This window comes from Rattus norvegicus, chromosome 19, assembly GCF_036323735.1.
Source record: "Rattus norvegicus strain BN/NHsdMcwi chromosome 19, GRCr8, whole genome shotgun sequence".
Taxonomy (NCBI): Eukaryota; Metazoa; Chordata; class Mammalia; order Rodentia; family Muridae; genus Rattus; species Rattus norvegicus.
In genome coordinates, this window is record NC_086037.1 from 46,109,761 (window position 1) to 46,134,823 (window position 25,063).

The following is a 25,063-nucleotide window of genomic DNA, read 5'->3' on the forward strand; positions in this document are numbered from 1 at the left end:
GATTCTTAAGCAGGCAGGGTTTCTAAAGTTTTAGGCTGTCCACAGGGATATCAATGGTGGCCCACCTATGATCATTATCACGCAAAGTAGCAAGGTAGTAATTGCACCAATCCAATCCTCTTTCTGAGTTCATTATGCTAATTAGCAAGGTCTTCTTCTGGGTTTCCATCTCAGCAGTCTGTTCTCAGAGGCTCAGTGGCTGTAGCTGGTGAGGTGGGACTGCCGACTGCAGTCCCTCCTGAAAGGGAAGATGGCTGGTCTGGGCCCATGTGAGAGGCTAGAGAGAGAGCTTAGCCTTATGAGCGCTTGCTGATCAAGTGTGAGCAGCAGAGCTGGGGTCCCAGGACCCACATTAGGTGGCTGTCAATGCCTGCAACTCCAGCTTTGCGGGACACTACATCCTCTGGCTTCTGTGGGTGCCTGTACACACGTGCATACATACACTTACAAGGGCACACACATGGAGATACGCGCACATAATAAAGAAGACCCACTTGAAAATAGTATGTTTTCCACTATAATAAAGAAAAACCAGAGATGAGTGTCAGATCATAACTGGGCCACATGGAAATAATGGTTTTTTAAAAAGAATAATTAGAAATGTTAAGCATTCTGAAAATGTCTTATAAGGGGAATGTATTCATAACTTTCTTGATAAATAATTAATAAAACAATTCAAATCCACGCCACAGTCTTATACGTACAATACCCAGGACCAGCGTCTGTTAATTATGTGATCTGAGCTGAGTTAAATTATGTTCTCTTTTGTCATATGCAAAATAAGCCGGTAGTTACAGACCCTCAAGTGATGCCCCGTTCCACGGCAGTTCAATGACTCTCAAGTGATGCCCCGTTCTGAGGCAGTTCAAACGACCCTCGTGTAGCAAACAGAATCATAGTTAGGCTGGGGGAAAGAGGCTACCAGATCTGCAGAGTTCTGTGATTTTGACTTCTGTCTTAGGAAAGGGATCAGACTGTTGTTCACGTTTTCAGTTCTTCACCATGTTGAAAAGCTTCCGATTAAACTTGAATATAAAAGATCGCTTTGTGATTTTATTTCTCTTAAGCATTCTTAATGTGACAGTGTGAGGATTAGAAAAAAAACCTTTGTGTGTTGGAGATGCATAGGGGTGTGTGTTGGGGGAGGAGGCATACCATTGAGCACAGGTAAAGTAAGAGAGTGACCTTTGATAACTGTCCTGACAGCTAGCTCTGGAGCTCCTGGGGGTGGGGTGGGGCAGGGGAGTCCTCCAGTTTCCACCTCCCACCTCAGCACAGGAGTCCTGGATTCCAGATGCACACCACACTAGGCAGCTTCACATGGCTTCTGGGGATTCAAACCCAGGTCCTCAATTGCGTAAGGCATGGGCTTTATTGAGGCATCTTCACAGCCCCGATAGGGCATTTATTAACCTTTTCCGGCAGCTACAGCTGCAAGAGTGAGACACCGTTCTTTTGAAGAACTTTCCCTTGGACCCCTAAGAGGAAGATTTTTTTTATAGAGGGAAACATCAACAACAGACCTACGGAAACTGAAAGTTGGAAGAACTAGACACCGTGTGTACTTCTCACTGTGGCAATGGTTCCCCAGCTGCATGGTTTGTTCAGCTCTTACTGAGAGCCAGAATTGTTACTCAGCACTGGGAGCAGGGAGCTAGTATAGAATCCCGCCTGGGCTCTCCCCACCCTCTCCTGAATCCTAAAAGCTTCCTTCTTTTAGCTTCCAGCTATTACCTTCTTACCACTGCTCGGCAGGGGTCAGACTCTGAATGTAGTATGGGTGAGGCGGGCTGCCCCGGTTTGCCTTTCTGCACAAGTGGCATTTATAAGCCATTGATAATGAAATAGTTTCTATTTTAAACAAAGCACATTCAGTTCAGGAATGCTTTTACAAAGACGAAAAAAAATTGGGACTACCATTATTGACTGTGAATAGCTGATCTGGTCTGAGATGATATCCTTTTATTTTGCTATTTAAATTACAAACTGTTAAGATGCGTAAGGACTTAAGGACCTCAAACATCCTGACCCATTCTCAGGTGTAGCTAGAAAAGTTTTCGACACATGCTGAAACTCTAGAAAAGCCAAGCGATTTAAATCCCCGAGAGAAAAAGATAAATAAAAGTAAAATGCCAACTCCAGAGGACATTTGGGATCTAATCTCTTTCTTGATGAAATCTATTGACTGTGCACTGAGCCGTTCCTAGCTTGAGCTGCTCTTCAATCTCTGCTATGTAAAACACCTTCTCGTTATTACACTAACATCACCATCAAACTGAAGAATAACCAGTGAGAGTTCCTGGCTTCTATGGCAACCCACAGCAAGGGCTGCCATCCTGAAATTGCCTCCGACCCCAGCTGGAGCTGGAGGAGCGCGGCAAACAAGCCCTGTGGTGGTGTCTCAGACGAAGCACAGGGATAGCTCTGCGCTTCCTCAGGCTTCCTTCCTTAGTGAACCAGCTCCAGGGAACGGCATCACGTCAGGTTTTCCAGATGGATTATGTGAGGCCATAGCTCAATGTCATTTCCAATAGGAAGCCTCATAATTAAAGGTCAAATAGTCACTTCATCTGCAATCAATCAATAGAAAAAGTACTAATACGGAGAACTAATCAATCAATGGCAAATGCGCTAATAAAAGCAATGAATCAAATACAGCACGTGTGTAGATGGGAGCACATGGGAGAGACCAAGACAGGGCGAGGTGAGAACAATAAAATAAACCGAAGGTGAGCATAGGCATGAGGGGACTGAGGAGGCTTCCCAATCCGCACCAGTCACATGGGTACCACGTGGCCTGAACGGGTTATTCTTAAATACGAACTGGGTAGAGTCATAAACTATAATTTCTAAATTTCCTTTAATATATTTTACTTGAGATGTGTGTGTGTGTGTGTGTGTGTGTGTGTGAATGTAAAATCACTGGGAGAAATATTATGACAGCATTTGACACAGGAGAAGATGTATTTCTAAAGTGCCAAGCAGCTATATTATAATTTGTTGTATTTCATCTTTGTGTGTAAAAACAAAAACAAAAAAATTTCTGGGTGATATTATGTGAAATTTCCTTCTACTTTCTGAAATGTGATTTTCTTTTTTCCCACTCTGAATGTGATGTTCTTCCAAAACAAAACATTTCCATCTGGACAATGACTGGCCTGCAGCTGGGGTCACTGTGGTCACTGCAAACAAAGACATATCCCCCCCCCCCCCCAGCCCCTGGTAGGACATCAGGACTCCAGGAGAAGGCTTGTGAACATGGGCACAGTGAGCAGACTTACTGGGTTTCCGAGTCTACTCCAGCAGTCAGCCCCTGGTGTGTGCGGAGATAAGGGTGCTTTGTCTGAGATAACGAGAAACAGTGAGCTGCACGAGGGGACCAGAGCGACCTGAATCAGGGCAAGGATTGGCAGAATCCATGACCTGGAAGCAGAAGGCTCTCACCTTAGACCTCAAGAGCCTGAGGCCCAGCCAGGTATTTAGGGCTTTTAGCTCTCAGAGAGCTTAGGCCCATCAGAGTATAAGACAGCTAAGGATTTACACTGTGTGGTCCCTGGGTACCACAGTGTGCTACCATCAGTGTGTGGTCGTAGCTACCACAGTATGTCACAATACGGTTACTATCACTGGAAGAGCCAAGTATATACTTCTTAGGCGAACTCTTTACAAGCAAACAGAAATCCAAGCTCATCCAGCCCTTTTAGCAAAACAACTACTTCTGCAAATCAGCTTTCAGAAAGCATAAAGGGCAGAGTATGTCCCCGGGAGTAAGAGAAGGGAAGAGATTCTGGATGTGAATGGATTTGCTTATAAAAATAGAAAGACCAAGAATGGTGGCACGTGCCTTTAATCCCAGCACTCAGGATCTCTGTGAGTTCGAGGCCAGCCTGGCCTTCAGATTGAGTTCCAGAACAGCCAGGAATATACAGAGAAATCCTGTCTTGAAAAACCAAAAACCAAACATACCTGTCCCCAATTAAACCTGGGTGTGCTTCCTGTAGAAGGTTCATCTAGCTGTGTGTGCTCAGGAGAGGGTCAGAGAGGACAGAAATCATCATCCACTTTGGTTTTCCAGTCCACAGCAAGTCCCAAGAAGGCTCGGGGTTAATTGCCCACTGCAGACGGGCCAGGATGCGTACAAGACAGCCGTGGTCAACATGTGCTTTATCTAGGACTAGGCCTCATCTGAGCCCCTCTCACCTCCTGACCTTTGGGTACAGCTCTTGGGTTTATAAGCGTGGCATATCCTACATGGTGTCTATAACAATATGTGGGGCAGAGATGCTTTCTTTCAGCTAGTCCAGGACGTCTATGACAGGGTCATGTGATTGGAACCCTGGCATAACACATTTAAACTAATGGCATTAATAGGGCTACCAGCACTGTTATGGAGGCCACTGAGCGCTGGGCAGCTGAGCCAGCTGTGGGATGAGTCCTCAGACAGTCTCTAGAAACCTCTGTGGAGCGCAGTGACTGTCCACATTCTGTCAGGGACTGGTCATCCACCAAGGACTCTGCTGAGGACTTAGCAAAGCTTGCAAGTTTTACAGTAATACCCAGAGTAGTCATTAACCCATTTTACAGATGCAAAGTTCAGGGAATTAACGCCAAGTGCATCATCGGGATTGGAATGCAGACCCCAAAGCTCTTTCCTTAGGTCTGGTGACTACAGAGACTTAGGAACTACTCTTTGAAGGATGCGTCTCACTTTGAAATTAGTTTCCAAACTTAATAAAACTGGCAAAGACTCCATCAGAGAGCTTTACTTATAATTTATAAAAACATGAGAATCTATCCAGGTTTTTTGATTGACGAAGGAATGTTTATAGTGTGAGCAAATTCAAAGCAACATTATGGTTCCTCATTCTCTCAAGTGAGTCACACTTCAAATGTGCAGGGATTTTCAATTCGAGTTTTTATGCAATGCCCCGACAACTCAGAGTTTACAAACGAGTGCCCGATTACTTCCTGAGTTTTAACAACACAGGTTCTAGATGTCACTGAGGTCACTGGGATAATGCAGTAAGTTGGATAAGCCAAGGAAGACATTAGCACTCTTCTTCTCAATGTTTTCCTTTAAATAAATACTACTTCCTTTTTATCACTGTCAATACAATCGAGTCACCATAGCTAAATTGCCATTGTAGAAAACACTATAATATTAAGAACTGAGGTTCACACTAACATCAGTCACCAAACTACAGTAACAGTGAGCTCCCCGAAAAAGCAAATATTTTTCAGGGGCAACTCGAGAGCCATGCAAAGAAAGGTTTTGCCAACTGCGTTTTCAGAAACGGTCTCTGAGGCCATCCACCTTAGGCTAGCATTCTGCACTGTCTCCGAGACCAACCACCTTAGGCTAGCATTCTGCACTGTCTCCAAGGCCAACCACCTTAGGCTAGCATTCTGCACTGGTCACTTTTCACCATGTAGAAAACGTGACTACAAACTAAGCTAAGCCCTGTATTATTAATTAGGCCCTCGGAAATTGGTTTGATCAAATATCAGACTGCATATCAATGGGTCTCTGCCCTTGGCTGCTGTTCTTGGTCTAAATGAATGGGCAGTCCTGTCCATTTAACTTGAGCAGTTTCTGAATTTCACACTTATTTAGGGTAGTAGGAGTTTTTAACTTGGTGAGTCACTTACCCAAGGTGAGGGACTTGTGTGTAGAGCAGAAGATGATAGCCACTGTGTCTGCTGGTGTGAACCCCGAGTTATTCCTGGGGGGAGAGGGGGAGGAGTTTTACAAATACGTGTATGAAAAGCCAACTATATCCTCTATCAAATGTGCCTCTCTTCATGTCAGTATCCTGCTGATCAGCCCTGGTGACAGGGCTACTATGAACCAAAATCCCAGCCTTGTCCGGATTTCTGTTTAGAGGAAGTTTCTATGCCCAGTTATAAAGGTTCAGAAAGTCATGAGCCGAAATCAAGAATGATGATGACGATGATGGTGGTGGTGGTGGTGGTGGTGATGATGATGGCGATGATGATGATGGTAAAACAACAATAAAATATTCCCTCTGACTCTCAATTCCTATAGGTGGTATAATTCCTGTAGTCTGCCTATTCTGTGCTCTGAACTCTAACAAGAGTTAGCTTACCAAAAAATGCTTCAAAGTCAACTACATACTAATGACTTGAGCTTGTCCCTAAAGCCCGTGTCCATCCAATGTGGAGTTTTTGTTTGTTTGTTAGTTTGGGGTTTTTTTGTCCATCCAATGTTTAAAGGTTTCAAATGAAGGTTCCCTTAGTAGCTTCTTCTCCCCATTTGTAACTTTTGATGGGAGGAAAATCTTCATCCCTATTTAGAAAAATCTCTAAGTAGCTCTTACCTCCTGTTTGAATACTCCCTGGAGGAAAGGTGTTTGTTAGAGGCCTCTCTTAACCACTCAAGAACAGCAAGAGAATATGGAACCAGCCCTGGTCTCCTCTGCGGGGTGGGGTAGGTTTGCTCATGGCGCTGAAGCATTCCCTCTAGGCTCTCTCTGCATCAGCTGAGGTCCCTCCCTGGACTGCGGTGTCCACAGATGAACAGCGCTGGAGTGCAACACACAGCCCTCCTGTCTGACATCGGACTCTATGTCTGCGCTGTGATTTTCCTCTTGTTCTTTAAACATCACTGCATAACTGACATTTTTATCCCCTTATTCCTGTGGTGAGCCCAACAGGGAGGGAACTCTCGGGCAAACACCTGAACTATGACAGAATAGGGGTAAAGACAAATAGTGCTGGTAAAGCCGGGTCGGATGTGAGGGAAGGGAGAGGGGAGAGGGGGATGGTCATGAGGAGAAGACTAGCCTGCCCCTGGGGTGGGCGGGCTGTATCAGTGCAGCCACAGACCCTCCCAGGAGGTCTGACTGGAGCCAGATGCACAGTTGGCAAAGAGCAGATTCTTCATGTTGAAGAATGAAAAGAGCTCATTTTCAGGAATGCTGGCCCAGGAGTGGACGTAGATGAGACACACAGAAACACTAGAGCGATATGGTCAGACTTGTCCTTAAGAAGTAGCCACATAAACAGAACCAGCTGAGACTGAAGATGGGGAAGGCGGCCATCGTGGGGAGCTAGAAGGTGCGCTGGAACAGCAGGACGTAGACACATGGAGTCTGAGTGACCAGAAGGTCCGATGCTACTCTCCAAGGGGTGCTCCTTCCCAAGAGCTGTCAAGCTCTGGCTTTGGGGATGAGCACACTTGATTTCAAACCCACAGGATAATGCCATTCGCCTCTGTGCAGATGAATGCAAATGTGTTGAGAGTTTACACATGTAAGTGCTGTGACATCTTTTTTATCCTATTACTTGTAGAGAGGAAGACGTTGTGGGGCACTGGAAGCGGTGAGTATTGTAGATGGAGAGGCAGATGAAGGAGGTAGCCATTGGGGTGGAGAGTCAAGGAACTGATGCTATGGGGTGAGTTCTTAAAGGGACCATGGGTGGGGGAGGGGTGGAGGGCGGGAGGGAAGAAGAGAGAGGGCGGAGAGAGAAATGAATATGACAAAACTGGTAAATCTTGGCCTCCCAACAGTCCCAGGAGGACCAGACAAAGGGGTAAAAGGAGTTTCTTGGTTGTTTTTTTGGGTTTCCTTTCTTTCTTTCTTTCTCTCTTTCTTTCTCTCTTTCTTTCTTCCTTTCTTTCTTTCTTTCTTTTTTTGAAGCTGGAAGCAAAGTAGAAAAACAAGGTGAATGAAAAAATAAAGAAAACACAGGAGTGACTCATGTCAGGGCAGGCCTTCCACTCACCAGAGTTCCAGGCCATGAGGCAAACTAAAGAGGCTTCCCTCCAAGGGATGGACACCTGTGACTGCTGGGTGCGAGCTGTGTGGACGTTCCCACAGACTCATGTGATGTCAATCAAATGCAAAGGCCCCACTCTGCCCCTCTCCCAGAGCAGTGTACTCAGAGCACTGGGCTGTGTCTTCATTTCCAGCAGGGTCCAGGAGGCTCCTGTTTGGCCTGGAGCTCACCCCCTCTCCCTTCCAGTGTGGCTCAAGAGGACACTTGGGGTTGCTGCTTTGTTCTGCTCCAGAAAGGAGACTAAAGCTAGGGTGGGTTCCACAGCAGGAGGGAGGACAGGGCCTCAGGATAAAAACTGAGTGCTGTCCTCTGAGTCCAGCTACCCAGTGACAGGCTGCACAGTACGGATCTTAGGCCAAACACCCAGGTAGTCCTCCACTGAGGAGGACGAGTGGGCACTTTTCCAAGCACTTTGTGTCCGTGTGTCTTCTCAGGACAGCCACAGAAGGAGGTGGCATTTCTGTCTTGTTTCTTCTGAAGAGGGGCCAGAAGTCCAGCACACCCAAAGTCACAAAGGAGGAAGCAGCCTGCCCCCAAATTCTAGGGCCAATTCATCTTCTCAGAGAACAAAAGCCAAAACCAAAAATCAGAATCTACTGGATGGGAGTGAGCAGTTTCCGGCCCATAGCCCACCCTTGTCCACACTTTGTAGAGGGCGGCATCAAGATACACGAGCACAACCACAAGCCAGGGTGTCCCATCCATTGTACTCAGGCGGGGGGACTCGTGCTCGTCGCCAGCAGTGAGCATCTGTGTGTGAGCTCCAGCATTCGTGTTCCTCTCATTTCTGAACCCCGCCGCACCTCTCTTTAATATTGATTTTCTTTTTATCCGGCTTTTATCATTTCTTTTGATCACTTTGTCTCCCCCCGAGGTGCTTCTTTCCTTTCCTTCCCAACTGGTTTCTTAAGAATTCTCTCTAACAAAGCTTTCAATCAGCCGTTTCCACGTAATATTTACTTTGTCTTCCTCTGTACCCACAGAGGAAGGCATGTCAGGTTTCTCTAGCAGAAACACAGAATGTGGGGCAGAAAAGGTCCTGAGACAGGCGCCCTTTGTTGGCCTTTTGTTTTGCCTTTTACCAAGACCCTGGCACCTCACTGGTCACAATCTGTGTGGCACTAGACGAGCTTCCCTCTCACTTCCAAATGTACGCAGCTGTGGAACTAATACTAAGCCCCATCTCCCTTCTCCCTGCAGCTGCTCCTCTCGAGACTGTGGTGAGACTGGCATGTACACATAGACTCCCTTCTGCACTCCAGTGACAACTACAGGATCCTCCGTACACTCTAACCATTACTGCTTTCTTTTCCTAAGTCTTTTCAGTATCAAAACAAAACAACAGAACTGGGACAGGCTTCCAAAGCTGTAGCAGTTCTGAGCGCTCGCTGTGTATGGCTGACCTGCCACTGATGGTCAAGTCTCATTCCTAGCAACTGTGGCAGAGAAAGGACACTGGACGGCAGCCAAGTCAGAGGAGCCAACTCCCTCTTTCTAGTACTGAATTTCACTGTGACAAGCTATCTGGATGACATAAATGTCCTAGTGAGCCTTACATTTACTGAGTACCTACTTTGCATTTGGGCCTGCAAGACAAGGGTTTTGTGACCTCTCGGTGTCCTTATGAGATACACACTGTCATTTTTTCATAAGGAAAAAGCAGCAAAAATGACAAGCATATTGTGCAAGGAAGGCTGAAACTCAAGTCCACTGGAGTCTGGTGTTGGGATTCTGGACCTAGCGCTACTCTGCAAACAGACATACGGGAGTGTAGAATAATCGCTTGCCAGCAGTTTCAGTGCTCCTTGGAATGGTGACATCCAGACCCGAAGAAACCCTAATTAGAGAGGCAAGGGGTGGCAAGGAAGCTCAATTTTCCCACTAGGTCTCTCTTTCTACCAAATGCATATCTTCAGCATGGAGCTATGCGTGGTAGGAACAAGGGAAGGATTTGGATAGGGACACGAGTTTCCTTTCAGGCCCAGACTGATTCTAGATTAACTGAGCTGGTATGCAAAAAATAAATACAGGGTGGGGGGCAGGGATAAGAAAGGGAAAAGAAGGGAAGAAATGGGGGAGCCAGGGGAGGGAGAAAGAGATGGGGGACAGGCAGATTTCATGAATTACAAGTAAGAAAGACGCAGAAGTAGGAAAAGAAAATAAACAGACCCCAAAAAGACCTCGGTTACAGACCTTGGGACCTGTGACAATTGTTGTGTGTGTATGATTTTGAAGAACTCATCTAAACATTGTTTACAAAGACCCTAAGTGAAATATGTATTATGGGTATAAGTTTTATTTTTATTATTTTAAATTATGTGTGTGTGTGTGTGTGTGTGTGTGTGTGTGTGCGCGTGCGCGAGCTATATACACACTGAATACAGGCTCCAGGAGGCCAGAGGAGGGCATCAGATCCTGGAACAGGAGTTACCACCTCTAACAGGTGTTGTGAGCCACCTAGTGTGGGGCCTGGGACCAAACTCCAGTCTTCTAAGAGGAGCAAACGGTCACAGTTGCCCAGCCGTCTCTCCAGCCCCAATATTATGAATTTCGAAAGTAACTGAAATACATTTTAAAACAATGGTGAATGGTAAAGCATTCTGAAAACATGAAATAAAAAAGGTTTCAACTTTAGGTGTATTACTTGGAAGGACAATCTGACTTTTAGGCAAGTTCCTACATTAAACTGTAAACATGGGTCCTCCTCTGACAAACAGCATTAAGACGTAGCAGTATCATCAGGTGGCCGTCCATTTACACAAAGCATCATTCACACAGTCCCCTGGACAAAGGCTGGTCGGAGGCAGGTATCTTTTTCCTCCTTGAGTCAGATCCTGATGGACTATGAGATTTCTCAGTAAGAAACAGCACGAAAGCCATTTCCTAAATTTTATTCTGTTGCAAACTGCCCAGTATTTAACAGGCTACTTCTGGGCTACAGACCATCACCCTGGAGGATGGGCACATAAATACTGCTACTCCACTGTGTGGTTTGCCAAGGCACATATAACAGTGGGCTAGGAAAAATTCAAAGCACAGTGGATATGGTAGCGAAGCAGATTTCAAGACCAGGTCCTGATGAAAGAGCAGTCTATTGTACATTCATAATTCAGTGGTTTAATTGAAGTAGTCACAATGCCCCTCCTTCAGTAGTCCCATTCCCACCCTCTGGTTTTTAACGATTGGTTTTAATTCTAAACTTGGCACAATTCATAAATATGGAAAAATGGAGTTTTAATGAAGGACTGTCTACGTAGGCTGACCTATGGGTATGTTTGTGGGGGACTGTCTTGTCTAAGTTAATTGAGGAGGAAGATCTGCCCACTGTGGGTGGCACTATTCTCTTGGCAGGAGGTTCTGGATTATGAGTAGAGAACGATATCTGAGCACTAGCATCATACATAGTGCACTGCTCTCTGCTCTGGACAGTGGGTGTGATGTGACCAGCTGCTTCCTGACTTCCTTGACTGTGGGTGTGATGTGGCCAGTTTCTTCCTGACTTCCTTGACTGTGGGTGTGATGTGACCAGCTGCTTCCTGACTTCCTTGACAGTGGGTGTGATGTGACAGTTGCTTCCTGACTTCCTTGACTGTGGGTGTGATGTGACCAGTTTCTCCCTGACTTCCTTGACTGTGGGTGTGATGTGACCAGCCGTTTCCTGACTTTCTTAACTGTGGGTGTGATGTGACCAGTTGCTTCCTGACTTCCTTGACTGTGGGTATGATGTGACCAGCTGCTTCCTGACTTCCTTGACTGTGGGTGTGATGTGACCAGCTGCTTCCTGACTTCCTTGACTGTGGGTGTGATGTGACCAGCTGCTTCCTGACTTCCTTCAGTGCTGGACTGGAGCCTGGAACCCTGAGCCACATAAGACCTGTCTCATTTGTGTTGCTCTAGCCAGGGTGTTTATCCCAGCAACAGGAAATGAAACTAGGATGGTTGTACAGGAAATGCTCAATCACTAAGGGGATATCTACAAAGTATGTCATCTGACAAGATGGCTAGCTTTGAAAACTACCTCTGCCACTAGGAACAGCACACACATATTTTTCTCTATGTCTTAATTGCACTAGGATTTATTTTTACTTCATAAATCATAATTTCAAATTTGGAAAAATACTTCAAATTATAGCAATCAATTCTTTTTTTTTTTTTAATTGACTCTGAACAATTAGCTAAATCAAATGCTTCAAAATCCAAGAACCCAGTGTGAGGCCTCGACATATCCTCTCACAAACATGGCAGAACATCAGGAACCCACGTGAGCCCAGACGTCCATCTTGTGAGAATTCACTGTGAACACCTACAGCCCATGGGCCTGGGAACTTGATCCAGTGCACCTCTCTCACAACCAGTGCCCATCTGGGTCTTCCTCTGACGCCGTCCACCACATCCTGCTTTGTGTGTGTGCTAACATGAGTATCGCTGCTGGTTCTCACACGAGAGCCATTCTCGGTGACTGTCTCTCCCAGGAAGCCAACTCTACCACTCCATACTCTGCTGTCTGACCACAGGTTGGCTGAGGGTAGCCCTTAGAGAGCACATGTTTACTTTGTAAAGTCATGCAGGACTAGAGTCATCTCTTTTCTTGAGCCATGCACTCTGACAACTTTCTCCTTTCCCAGGCATAAGTGATAAGTATTGAGTGAATTCCACCAGTGGAAGAAGGAAGGGGCATTTAGTGTGGCCTTTAAGAACTGGAGGGATGTGCTGGGCATGGTGGCACATGGTGACACATTGCAATCCTAGCATTTGGGAAGCCAAGGTGCACCAAGAAAGATGGACTAGAACATGGACAACAAGATGTGCGTGGGGAGAGCCTCAGTGACAGACACAAATCATAAAGCATGAGGTTCTTCTAGGAAACAACAGAAATTTTACCTCAACATAAAGCTTAGGCAGAATGGATGTACACGGTCTCTCAAAATTGCAAAACAGACTCACAAGGTGAGCTTCATTCTGTAGGACCTGGCCAAGCTTTGGAGATATTAGAACAATGCCGTGGTCATCAGGACCCAAATCACTGCAAGCTGTAAGACCCTGGTGGTAGCGCCTGCCTTTAATCCCAGTACTTGGGTGGCAGAGGCAGGCAGATCTCTGTGAGTAGAAGCCAGCCTGGTCTACAGTGTGACTTCCAGGAAAGCCAGGGCTACACAGAGAAACCTTGTCTCAAAAGCAAACAAACAAACACAAAATAAACACCCCCCCCCCAAACCCTCTAAAGCCAAACCCAAAACCAAACAAACGAGAAACCCACCACCCACCCAACCAACTAAAACACATAAAGAAATGTATCAAAAGAAGTTGAGGCTAGAAATGTAGTTGCCACGGCATCTGGAACCCGAGTGAGGGAAGTGACGCTGGGAGTAGAGTGTGCATGACAGACTCAGGTGATTATCTACAAAACAATGACGTAAGGAGTCCGGCTTGAGTAACGCTGGAGATGGAGGCTTCAGCAAAAAGCAAAGATGGCTGGATTGGTGGAGTGCCTCTGTGACTTTGAAGTCAGCTTAGTCTACAAAATGAGTTCCAGGCCAGCCAGGCTGCACTGTAAGACCATGTATAGACAGACAGACAGACAGACAGACAGACAGACAGACAGACAGACACAGAGAGGGAGAAAGAGAGAAAGAGAGACACAGAGAGTCAAAGAGAAAGGGGGAATGTAAGAGCTGTAGAGTGCTACAAATGCTGTCTTTTGGTCATAAAATGGCCGCTGCACTTATGAAGTCACAGAAGCCATGGTTGCCTGCATAAGATCAAGCCAATAAGATGGTCCGCCATGGCAAACCCTGGTGCTAATTGGACTCAGTGGTTACACAAACCCAAAAGGAGAGGGCATGAAAGGGGAGGACATGAGCAAGATACACTGTTTATGTGATGAAGTAGCTAAAACATGTAAGATAGAATATTTAAGCATAAGGGGGGAAGAGGATGGTTCAGAGAAAAAGACTAATTGCATATTAAATACTGTGCTAAGGCAGTCGTGGACAATAGGTACAGGGTAAGGAAAACGATAACTTGGGGACATAGGAGAAAGCCCAGACAGAAGGTCTCAGCTTGGAAGTGTCGGCAGAAAGCTGCCAAGGAGGCCAGGAGAATGAAGGGGCTGTGACAGCTCATGAGGGAGATGAGACATGGGCCCAGCCCTTCAGCAAGGTCTGCAGTTTTAAAGGCAGCACAGAGAAAGCGGTCAGCGAGAGGAGGAAGTGCAGGACAGTGGCCGCTGAGAGAAGCTAATGGGACATACCAAATCACTTACCGTGTGGAGAAGACGAAAGTCAGAAGCATGAAGCTCAGTTGAATGGAGACTACTGAGGAAAAGACAGAGCAAGACAGTGGGTGAGTGGGGACCAGCACCATGGGAGGCTCCTGCAGCCTGCTGCGCTTGACCTAGCCTGTTTGAATTCAAACACAACTCAGCCAACATACACGGCTAGCCGGACAGAGGCACAGATGGCTGGCCTTAAGCTGTTCTCACATACAGCCGATGGAGTTAGCACTCGGAAGATCTAGAACCCTCTCTAATGATCTTAGATTGAATGATCTCATTTGCTCACTTTTTTTTTTCTCCCCCCGGAGCTGGGGACCGAAAATCCCCAACCCCCTCATTTGCTCACTTTAAAAGGATTTGCTTACAGTGGGCGCTGAACAGCACAAACGTCAACACAACACACACCGTGAAACAACTCATCTCAGTGATAAAATATTATTTGTTATTACACTATTAATAAAAGTCACGCTTGGAATTATGGGATGACTAGAATACAGAGTTGTTTAAGCTTTAGCAGTTACTGACATCTGTAGTCTGCTGCTCCTGAAAAGCAAAGGCCATTTCTTTATAAAACTAGAAACTACGATGGGAAACTCACATATTGTCCAACGCAGTTGAATTATTATAAATATACAATGACACCATATGTCACAAGTCCTTTCGAAATCATAGATCAGACTGAGGGCTCAGAGGTTCAGACTGCTCTCCCAGAGGTCCTGAGTTCAATTCCCAGCAACCACCCGGTGGCTCACAACCATCTGTAATGGAATCTGATGCCCTCTCTGGTGTCTGAAGACAGTGACACTGTACTTCCATAAAACAAATAAATAAATATTAAAAGAGAGAGAGGCCAGACTGAGTTTAACTTAATTTGGTGACTTATTGAATTGCTACACAGATTGGGTTGGATGTAACACAAGTTACAGTTTGTCCTATCAGTACTACTAAAGATCAGAAAGTGGACTAGAGTAAGACTCAAATGCAGGGCTGATGTCTTTCTAAAGAACATAGAGATAGGGGGCTGGAGAGATGGCACAGTGGTTAAGAGCACCGACTGCTCTTCCAGAGGTCCTGAGTTCAAATCCCAGCAACCACATGGTGGCTCACAACCATCTGTAATGGAATTCGATGCCCTCTTCTGGTGTGTCAGAAGACAGCTACAGTGTACTCATATACAAAATAAATAAATAAATCTTTACAAGAATGTCTTTCCTTTAAAAAAAAAAAAAAGAACATAGAGATAAAGTCAAGTCAGCGAGTAAACAATATTAGCCAAGCAGAGAGCATGAAATTGCTTCCCAGCGCTGCACAGGAGGCCGGGTGACAGCCAGGACGTCCTGCCTTGTGACTTACTTATGAACAGTATGAGGATGAGGCTGAATTTGTCCAGGTCAATGTTTGGGTTGGAGAAAGTGTCACAGAAGGTGGTGTAGATGATCATGAGAAGCACGCTGCTGCTGACCACGCCGAAAGGCGGTTTCTTCCTTTCGAGCCAGTCCTTGATGTATCTTCGGACGATCTGAAACACAGAGATCAACAGGTCGTCTCTTCTCTGAGATGCAGGAAGTGGAACTGGGCACCACAAAGTGATTCTGACAGCACAAAGACAGAGTGGGAAGAGAATAATTTGGATGATGGCCGCAGTGGATTTCAAAGCTTCCCTGCCTTCCCAGTCTTCTGGGGAATTCAGTATTTGTGGTGCAACTTCCACTGGGCGTCCATAATGAGTGAATTTTCAAGCACATTCAAATCTGTCCTTAATCATGCCAAATGCTCTTTGCTGGCTGTCACCGAGACATGCCCATTAAGCCTCCCCCAAGTTTATGTCCTCTGCTATAGTAATGGATGTGTGTAATTATCACAGTCCCCTTGGCCTCAACAGACAATTCCAAGTGCGACTTTGGGAATCTTAAAAATCTGACATCTTCAAGAATTTCAAGACAGTAGATAATCGAAAGTGATCCATGGAACATATTAATATTTAAAACACTAGCAATGCACCAGAAGTTTTTAATTAAATTATAACTCATGCTTGAAAAGCAAAAGTGCATGTGTTGTGGGAGTTTAAATAATTCACATCTGAATATCTAGAGTTTTTTTGTGAATCCAAAGACAAATGCCATTTGTACGCTTTTAGAATTCTAAGATTAATACTTAAAAATGAATAAACCTGTCCTAACTTTCCTACAAAAGGACTTGTGAAATAAAAGTTACAGTGTAGCACCTTCCGATTTTAAGACCAAATCAGCTATTTAAAATCAGGACCGTCTGATACTGGTGACACTGTTTGCTTGGGCACACACGTCAGCCATGGAGCTCCAAGCATCTTTTCGCTTTGGAAGGAGTTGGTAAAGTGTCATTATAAGGGCAATAGTGGAGAAATCTTAAGTTTTGATTCACTCACTGTCTGCATAACTGAATGTGAGATTTCACAATAGGCCGAGTTACCAGGGATCCATTAGTAATGAGGTCAGGGAACCTCTGTAAGGTAAAGGGGTTCTACTGGCAACCACCCTGCCATCAAAGAGGCTAAATTTGTAATGGATCACGACCTTAAGAATATTAGAAACAAAACAAGTTAAAGTTCTCTCTCCTAGTCATGGTTGTTTTCTGTAGCTTTAAGAGTCAAATTCCCTCTGAATATGGCAAGTGAAAATTCAAGAAATAAACAATTCACAAACCGCGAATAAATTTCATTATGGCTTATTATTGCAATTATATGTTATGGTTGTAGTTAATCTTTTACTGGGCTACCTTATAAATTAAACCTCATTCTGTGTATGTGTATATGTATTTGTACATGCTCAGTTCCACCCATGGTTTCAGGCTTCCCCCAGAAGTTGTTCCCACTGGCAATAACAAGGGATACCACACTCTCTCAGTCAAGCCTCCTGGAGAAAGACCGCAGCTCATGGACTGAGTAAACTGCCCGTCCCTCCGTAAGAGCTCCGGAGAAAGGCGATCACTGGGTACCGGGTGCAGGGACACAGCTTCAAGGTTGTGTACAGCACGAATGAAGTACATTGTAGACTGACCAACAATGGTTACGATTCTTTAAAAAGCAGACCTTAAAGTAATAATACTGATAGGCAAGGAGAGTTCTCAAACTGTTTTCTTTTATTTATTGGTGTTCATTTCTTAGACTTGAAAAAGCACTGTGAAGGGATCAGAGCAGGAGTGTTGCCCAGGGTCAGGGGCTGGTGCACGGAAGGAATTCTAGATAACGATGAGTGAGGTGCCATGAGTGACAGGAAGACCCTTGCTCAAACATGACAAGGAAGGGACTCCATTTAGGTCATTCATAATATGTTATATCACAAATAGAGCCTTCAAAATATTAAAAGTCCAGTTGCTTTAAAAATAAATAGACATAAATGATAACATTTACTCCTTTTTTTATTTTAATTTGGTTTTTGAGACAGGCTTTCTCTGTGTAGCCCTGGCTGTCCTGGACCTATCTCTGTAGGCCAGGCTGACTTTGAACTCACAGAAATCCACCTGTCTTTGCCTCCTAGTGCTGGGACCAAAGGTGTGTGTCACCACCGCCCAACGGAACATTTACACTTCCTCTAGTATAGAAGAGTTAAAAACATAGAATCCCCTCTCTGATCCCAATTCCCAAAGTGAGCATGCCCACGTCTCTCCTCCCACACCACCACCTGCAAAGATAAATAAATATAAATGAACGGGGTAGAGCGTGGAAGCCAAAGCCACCTTAAAGCCAAGGCAAATCTCCAATCATCAATCAATATTACGAGCAGTGATTTGATTTAGTTAACCTAATAGTCTCTTCAAAACTTCATTACAAGGCACTCGGTCTTGTGGTAGCGTAGGATGCTTTCAATATGGCAAGACACAAGGGCCCCCAAGTCAGAATCCTCTTACCCTAAACATCCAAGGGTCAATGCCGGACACTTAATCTTGATGGAATCAAGTAGAAGTTGGGAACTGGATGAGCCCGCAAGGGCAGTGACAACCATAGAGGAACACAGCCTGAGGGGAGATTTCCAGGCTCACTACGGTATCTGGCCATGTCTCCTCAGTCAAGCATTCTATATCTTTCTAGCTCTACAGAGCCTCTCCATCTTGCTTTAAATTCAGTTCTCAGAGAAGCCATTTTTGCAGTGTGCAGTTGGAAAGAGAATCCGAGTGAAGAGCAGCTGATGTACCTCACACAGGCAGTCTGCCCACAGCTCCAGACAGCGTCGTTCGTCCTGCAGTTTAGCAACTGCTTCTGTCACAGTCATGCCGTATTTCTGAGAAATTTGTGCCATCTAAAAACTCTCTACACTTTGGCTTCATTGGCAGTGTTGGTGACCATACAGGAACCAAAGCTTTGTCAGAGACCAGCACATGCTGAGCCTGTCCCTGATAGAATTCCCAGGAACAAAGACAGATCGGTCTGAGGCAGGAAGAGGAATCCAGGTGAGATGGCCAGGTATATGTCTGCTTAGAACTTATCCTAACTTCATTTGTCCTCAGTGCTCAGAGAAACTTAGGCATTAAAAATTAACTGACGAGTCCTCATTAACTGCTTGCTTTTCCCAGTAGAGCAGGGGAAACGTCTCCCCAGGAAGGCGTTCCTTTTATTGTCTCATCCTTAATATTTTGATTTTCGTTATTTTAAATTAAATAGCAGGCATGGCTACAGGAAAATTAAACTTGACTGCATTCCCAATAAGCTGTGCTTCATATCAGGTGCAGTGTGACTTCAGTTTAGAAACCAGTAAAAGTGGCCCATCCTAGGTGAAGAGAGGTTGACAGTCAGGATGACCGTGAAGCCCCACACTCATCATCTGCGTTTTCTTAATCTTTTTGGTCAATGTATTCCCCTACTTTTTCTTTCTACTCTGTCTTTACACTTATAAATCGAGTTTGGGGTAAGAATGTGTGATGGATAGTTCATGTTAGGCCTGAGTCTTACATTTTATTTTTCTTCTGGTGGTTTCAGGTTCTTTGGTGCTTGCCCTCTATTGCAATAATTCACGTATTTTCATAAAGAGGGTTGAGCTTTATTATCTTCCTGTTCAATGGATGTTGTCAGGCTGGTGGTGTTAAAGCCAGTGTTTATAACACTTTTCTCTTAAAATGTTTTATTAAATATTGACTAGGCTTAAAATAATATTGGTATACTTTGAAAAAAGTATAAATAAGTAATAAATTGGAAACATCTATCAGTGGTAACTCATCTAAGAGTGAAAATAAACATCAGTTGGGGAAAATTCATTCCTTTTACTTCATTCCATTCTCAGACCGATGTTACTGACATCTTGCTGGGAATACAGTTGACAACAGAGGCAAAGAGGGCCCAGACATTCTGCATAAAAGATGAGAAGCTAGTCACACGGTGAGGAAGGATGTGCTCTCCATTTGCTGAGAGAACCCAGTATCAGGTCAACGTACAGACTGACCCTGAATCCTCCCTTAACTTCCCTGTGGCTCATCTGTGATCATAGCTGTAGTAAGAAGGATGGAGGAGGGCTGGAGAGAGGGCTCAGTGGTTAGAGCACTGACTGCTCTTCCAGAGGTCCTGAGTTCAAATCCCAGCAACCACATGGTGGCTCACAACCATCTGTAATGGGATCTGTGTGTGTAATCGTATACAAAAAATAAATAAATCTTTAAAAAAAAAAAAAAAAAAGAAGGATGGAGTAACTGACTGGGCCAAAAATGCTGTAGACACAGCTTGTGTGAGGTAAGTGGTTCTCATTCTCAATTCTGGTTCTGGGTTGGTGACGCATCTCACTGTTGATAGCACATCACAGCCCACGAAACAATGTGCTAGCAACACACACACACGCACGCATGCACACACACACACACACACACACACACACGCATGCACGCACACACGCACGCGCACACACACACGCATGCACACACACACATGCACGCGCACACACACGCATGCACACACACGCACGCACGCACACACACACACGCACACACACACGCACGCATGCACACACACACGCATGCACGCGCACACACACGCATGCACACACACGCACGCATGCACACACACGCATGCACGCACGCACACACACGCACGCACGCACACACACACACACGCACGCATGCACGCACAGGTCCAGTTGAACCTCACATGTGCAAAATGCTGGAGAACTAAGAACACGAGCTGCGTTCAGCTACACTAACACCCACTCAACAGGAATGGCCAGCTGCGAGCTGCAACACCTCACCAGTGGAAAGGCCTCGTGCTAACAGACGGACATGAGCTTCACTGTTAACTCACAGACAGACAAGGTGGGCTGTGCTGTGCTACTCTGAAAACTAACCAGGGTGATAGAAAACAATGCAAGGTGATAGGAACTCCGGTTCTTTAATGTTTATTCATAAATCATCCTTAAATACGACGCATAAAAGGGGCATCTGCACACACTTAGAGCTCGGCTTGTCAGGAAGGGAGGAAAACAGTAAAACCATACAAATTTTCCTTCCTCAAGGACAGTCAGGCAGAACTGGAAGACCTATGCAAGCCTGGCAGATACTCAAGCAAGGTGGGGACTTCAAACAAAAGCCAGCATTCCTTGGAGAAAAGACAGAGAAGTGAAACCCACTACCAGAACAGAGTCAAAGTTGTATTCTGATGCTGTGTCACTGTGGTAAAGGCTCAGGACCTTTGCTCAGCTCACAGACTCACCCTTTTTTTCTTCCCCAGGTTGTTTTGTTTAAGAAATAATACCTTATTTTAAAAGATTCCTATAGTAAATTGTAGAGTTGCTTGCTTTTGCAGTTCGGCCCTTTTTGTTACTAATGTTGCCAAGTATCAGTTTCCTCTGGACACATCCATGCACACTTCCTACGAGGTCCTCAAAGGTCACATTATACAATTTAGGTATAATGGGGTGTGGCTTGAGTATCAACACAGAGATAAACTAAGCAGACAGGTCTCTGTCTTTGGGGAGCTTACATTCTAGTCAGGAGCCGAATGAAAACAACCGACCCACTCAGCAAGAAGCAAGAAATGAAGTGTACTAAGAGACGTTTACATGAGGAAGCTTGAGTGTGACTAGTGGCACCTGAGGCAGCCAGTGGAGGAGGCTTCGGGACAGCCTAAGAGGTGGGGAGGTAAGGGCTGGGGCAAAGGCTCCAACATCAGGGTAGGGTGGGGCTGCAAGGGAAGTACACAGGATCTAAGACAGAGGGTGGGGGAGACAATGAAGAGAGAAGGAAACCTCACATGAAGTGGGGTCGTGTACAGGTTTCAGGTGACATTTTTAATTTGATGCCATGGATTTAAAGCATGAGGGGACTATGCGATCACTGCACCATGCAGAGAGCTCTGCTGGGAGTCCATGAAGTAAGTGGAGCTGGACTGAGGTGAGAATGAGTGGACGAAGCTCATGTTGTGTCTGAGATCTGAGCAGCTAAGTTATACACACAGACCAGGTAGGTGGCCAGGCGCAAATGGGATGGGCTTTTGTGAAGGTTCTCAAAGGAGGGAAGGGTGGGGCTAAGGCTGCAGAGTTTTCAATGCTCCTATGGCCTGTAAGCTGGGTCAGAGCGAAGTGAAGTGCACCAGATGACAGGCTCTCGAGCTGGAAGAATCTCTCACTGCATGAGCAGAGAGGAGGAAAGTGGTTGGTGCCTGAGAACTGAGCTGCTCAGACTGGTCCACACCCGCATGAGCCTGCTGTTTGTCTGAAAGCATGGCCTGTGCTTTAGGAAGAGGAAATTCTTCCTTAAAATACTGCATTTCCTCCTGTCAGGGGTCTGTAGAATACTGTACACTCCTGAACCCACGGATTTATAAATGAAAAGTATTCGAAAAAACTTATTGCATCTGTACAGACTTATTTTCCTTACTATTCTTAAACTACTTACACCACATGTGAATGCTATTGATCACATTTATAAATAATCTGTAGAGGACATGTGTATGCTATGTGCAAACACCATGCTATTTTTAGACTCGAAAACCCCTGGAGTTTGTTTGTAGGGACTCTAGAACCAATCCCCTTAGAGCCTGAGGGACAACTGCACTCAATTTTGTTGTCAAGATTTCTTTTGTAGGTGACTGCCGGGAAAGAAAAGGTCATCGTTATCACTGAGCTACAATGCTACGTACAGACCTCAAAACATAATCCTGAAGAAATAGCAATCCAGGAAAAGTGAGTGCTGGGCCCCTGTGCGTAAGTTGAAGCTCTCTCTGTCAATCTTTCTGTGTCGCTTAAATCCTGCCACTGAGCATGGCACCAAATCCACCTGTGAGCAACCAAGTGCCTAGCGGAGCTCAGACCGCCTGACACGCTGAGCAAATACAGGTAGAAGCGCTGAACAAAATACTTGGGAAGGAATCACCTCTGCTTCTAGTTCACGGGAGAGTAGCATGAGTAGCATGAGTAGCATGAGTAGCATGAGTAGTACTGAATGTTTCACTGCTGGGCACACAGAGCATTGGCAATCTACCAACCCGATCTTGGGTAAAGACTCTTGCATGAATGCTGATAGTACTCTACATAGTTAATGAATGCTGATAGTACTCTACGTACTTAAAGACTGAATTATGTGGGCATGCATGTTTTTGTCCATGTGTTAAACCAAGTATTTACTGTTAATATAGATTTTCCAAGATCCACTAAGAAGACTTCTGTGTTCTAAGTTATCATGGGAAGCGTGAAAACGCACTGATGCTATCACAATGGAGAAATGAGGGTAGAGAGGGGTGCTTATGCCTCAACAAGAAAAGAGTCCACCGCACGGAAACAAAGTCCTGTTTTCTTTTCATTGATCCATTCTGCTTGCACTTACTGGATGAATACCTGCTGCCTGGGAATATAACGGGAAATAAAATAAATATGGCTTCCAAACTCACGGAGCGAGCCATGCAGCCAGGGAAACAGTCAAGAAGCATACAGAATAAACACACGTCATGAGAAGGGCTGAGACAGGAGTTGGATAGGGCGCTCAGTACTGAAAGGGGGAGCACCAATGGTTCAAATGGGAGGTGAGTTCAAGAGTCAGATGAATAAGAAGCTAGGTGGGAGGTAGGCAGAAGGACACTCTATCTGAAGGAATGAACAGAAACTGAGGAAGGTCCAGGTGAGCCGGGGTGAGAAACGGTCCGAGGCTACGCAGGTAGCAGGGATATGTTTGTTTATTCGAGACCCTCATTGTGTGACTGGCATGGGGGTGTATTTTTCAACTGTTGTTTTGTATTTAACTAAGTTGTAATCTGACTGCTTTTAAATCACCCCAATTATGCTAAAGTTAGCCTATTTTCTAAGTGTAAAATTAATTTTAAAAGTGTCTGTGTAGAGGATGCTATGGTGCTCTGGATGGATCACCTGATCTGTTTGCCACCTAGTCCCTAGGGGTGTGAGTGAGGCCAGCCTGAAATGACTGTGAGAAATATGAAGACTACGTGTTCCTCCCTAATATAGGACCACTCAGAGGGGCGGAGCAGCCCCAGAGCTCAGCATTAGAGCAGTGGAAGTCTTGGGTGGGAAGCTTGCTTTTTTCACCCCTACACACATCTTGTACAAAACTTGTCTCAGAATCCTCTGCCCACAGAACCCCACTGAAGACAGTACTAAGCACTGTCTGTATGGATGCCGTATTTATGGACCACATTTGAAAGAGTTGCTTCGTATTTGGTGTACACAGGCAATCTGATGATGAAAACAATGACCGAAGCTATAGAGTGTTCACTGTGTCAGACTACACGGCAAGAACTTTATACCTATCAGTATTTCACAACAACACTTTGTGGTGCTGTAATTAGAATATTTAATAAATTGTGACTGGCAGCTAGGGAGATTAAAATGCTTGCCCAGGGTCATCCAGCAAATGAAAGGTAGAAATGAATTTGGGGTGCAGTTGCTCTTGTGGTCTGTGAATATGAGGCATCCTTGCAGACTGCTTCTCTAAGACCCACCACATTCGTTCATTCATTAGACTCTCGTTCCCAAGGCTTAAACCCCCAAAGTAACATATTACCAAGAAACAAAGACCTTCATTTTACATATGCATGCTTACAAATAAGTTATATAGCAATGTCATAGGCAGCTACTGTACAAGGGTCCCTGTTGTTTAAGAAGAATGGATGTTTCTAGAATCCAACTTGCATCTGTTGGCAATTTTTGTGTAGAAAACCAAGGGCAAAGTGGTTTAATGTTGTTAACTGAAAGTTCAAAGATGAAAATGTGGAAAAAAATGTGTTTTCAGTCTTCCTTTCTTATTTTCTTCCCCCACATGCTCTGACCTTACTGAAGAATTCTCAGTGTGACCTGTCTAGAAAAGAGCGGCTAGACAACCTTACCTGTCCGATAACAAGAGGAACCACCACCGTCATAAAGAGCTGAGAGAAAATCGATGTAAAAGGCACGGAAGAGGATGAGCCGAGCTGCAAAACAGGAGAGCAGGAGTTAGGCTCACTGTGAACCACGGCAAAGACGGACGCTAAGTCAGCAATGCAAGAGGTGAATTTCATTCCCTTAAATCTTTTTCACGAGCACCAAAAAATTTGGCAGTAATCAACAATGAGGTGAAGTTACCTCCGATCTTTAAATTTTAACATAAATAGACTATGAAGTATTTAAACATATAATTCTATGGTAAAACTAAGATTAAGAAAAACTGAAGTTACACAATCATCTTAAATTGCTTTTTATTAACACTCTTGGATGGTAGAGTTATTTTACTTGTACCACAGTATTTTACCTACAGTCATAAATTAAGTGATTATTTCATCCACTTGTAGATTCCTAGACTAAACAAACATGTCTCATTCTCTTCTCTGGATGACAATTTTAGTGATGTATGTAAACTATTGTCTAACTTTTCTTAAATCAAATAGAATCTTAAATCCTTTACAATTCGTTGTTATACAAGTTCTAGCAAAGGAGAGACATCTCAAAGCAAAGCCTTTTCTTCTTTTCGCATCTGTCTGTGTGTTTGGTATGTCTGTGCGTGTGAGAAGACAACCTCAGACACTGGCCCTCGCATTCCACTTTGTCTGAAATG

The 25,063-nt window shown here is 44.9% G+C and overlaps 1 protein-coding gene across 5 annotated transcripts in view; it reads right to left on the reverse strand.

Moving 5' to 3' along the window:
* The window catches only part of Slc10a7 (solute carrier family 10, member 7), a 224,314-nt gene that overhangs the window by 22,321 nt on the left and 176,930 nt on the right, over positions 1 to 25,063 (reverse strand). For 4 of the 5 annotated variants that reach the window (NM_001010948.2, XM_039097586.2, XM_039097585.2 and 1 more), the window contains 4 exons: positions 24,360 to 24,443; positions 15,428 to 15,593; positions 14,063 to 14,114; positions 5,650 to 5,723 (listed from right to left, as the gene is read on the reverse strand). In NM_001010948.2, the coding sequence (NP_001010948.1) occupies positions 5,650 to 5,723; positions 14,063 to 14,114; positions 15,428 to 15,593; positions 24,360 to 24,443 (376 nt within the window). The remainder of the gene's footprint in view (positions 1 to 5,649; positions 5,724 to 14,062; positions 14,115 to 15,427; positions 15,594 to 24,359; positions 24,444 to 25,063) is intronic. The other variant, XM_063277890.1, reaches the window with a different exon arrangement.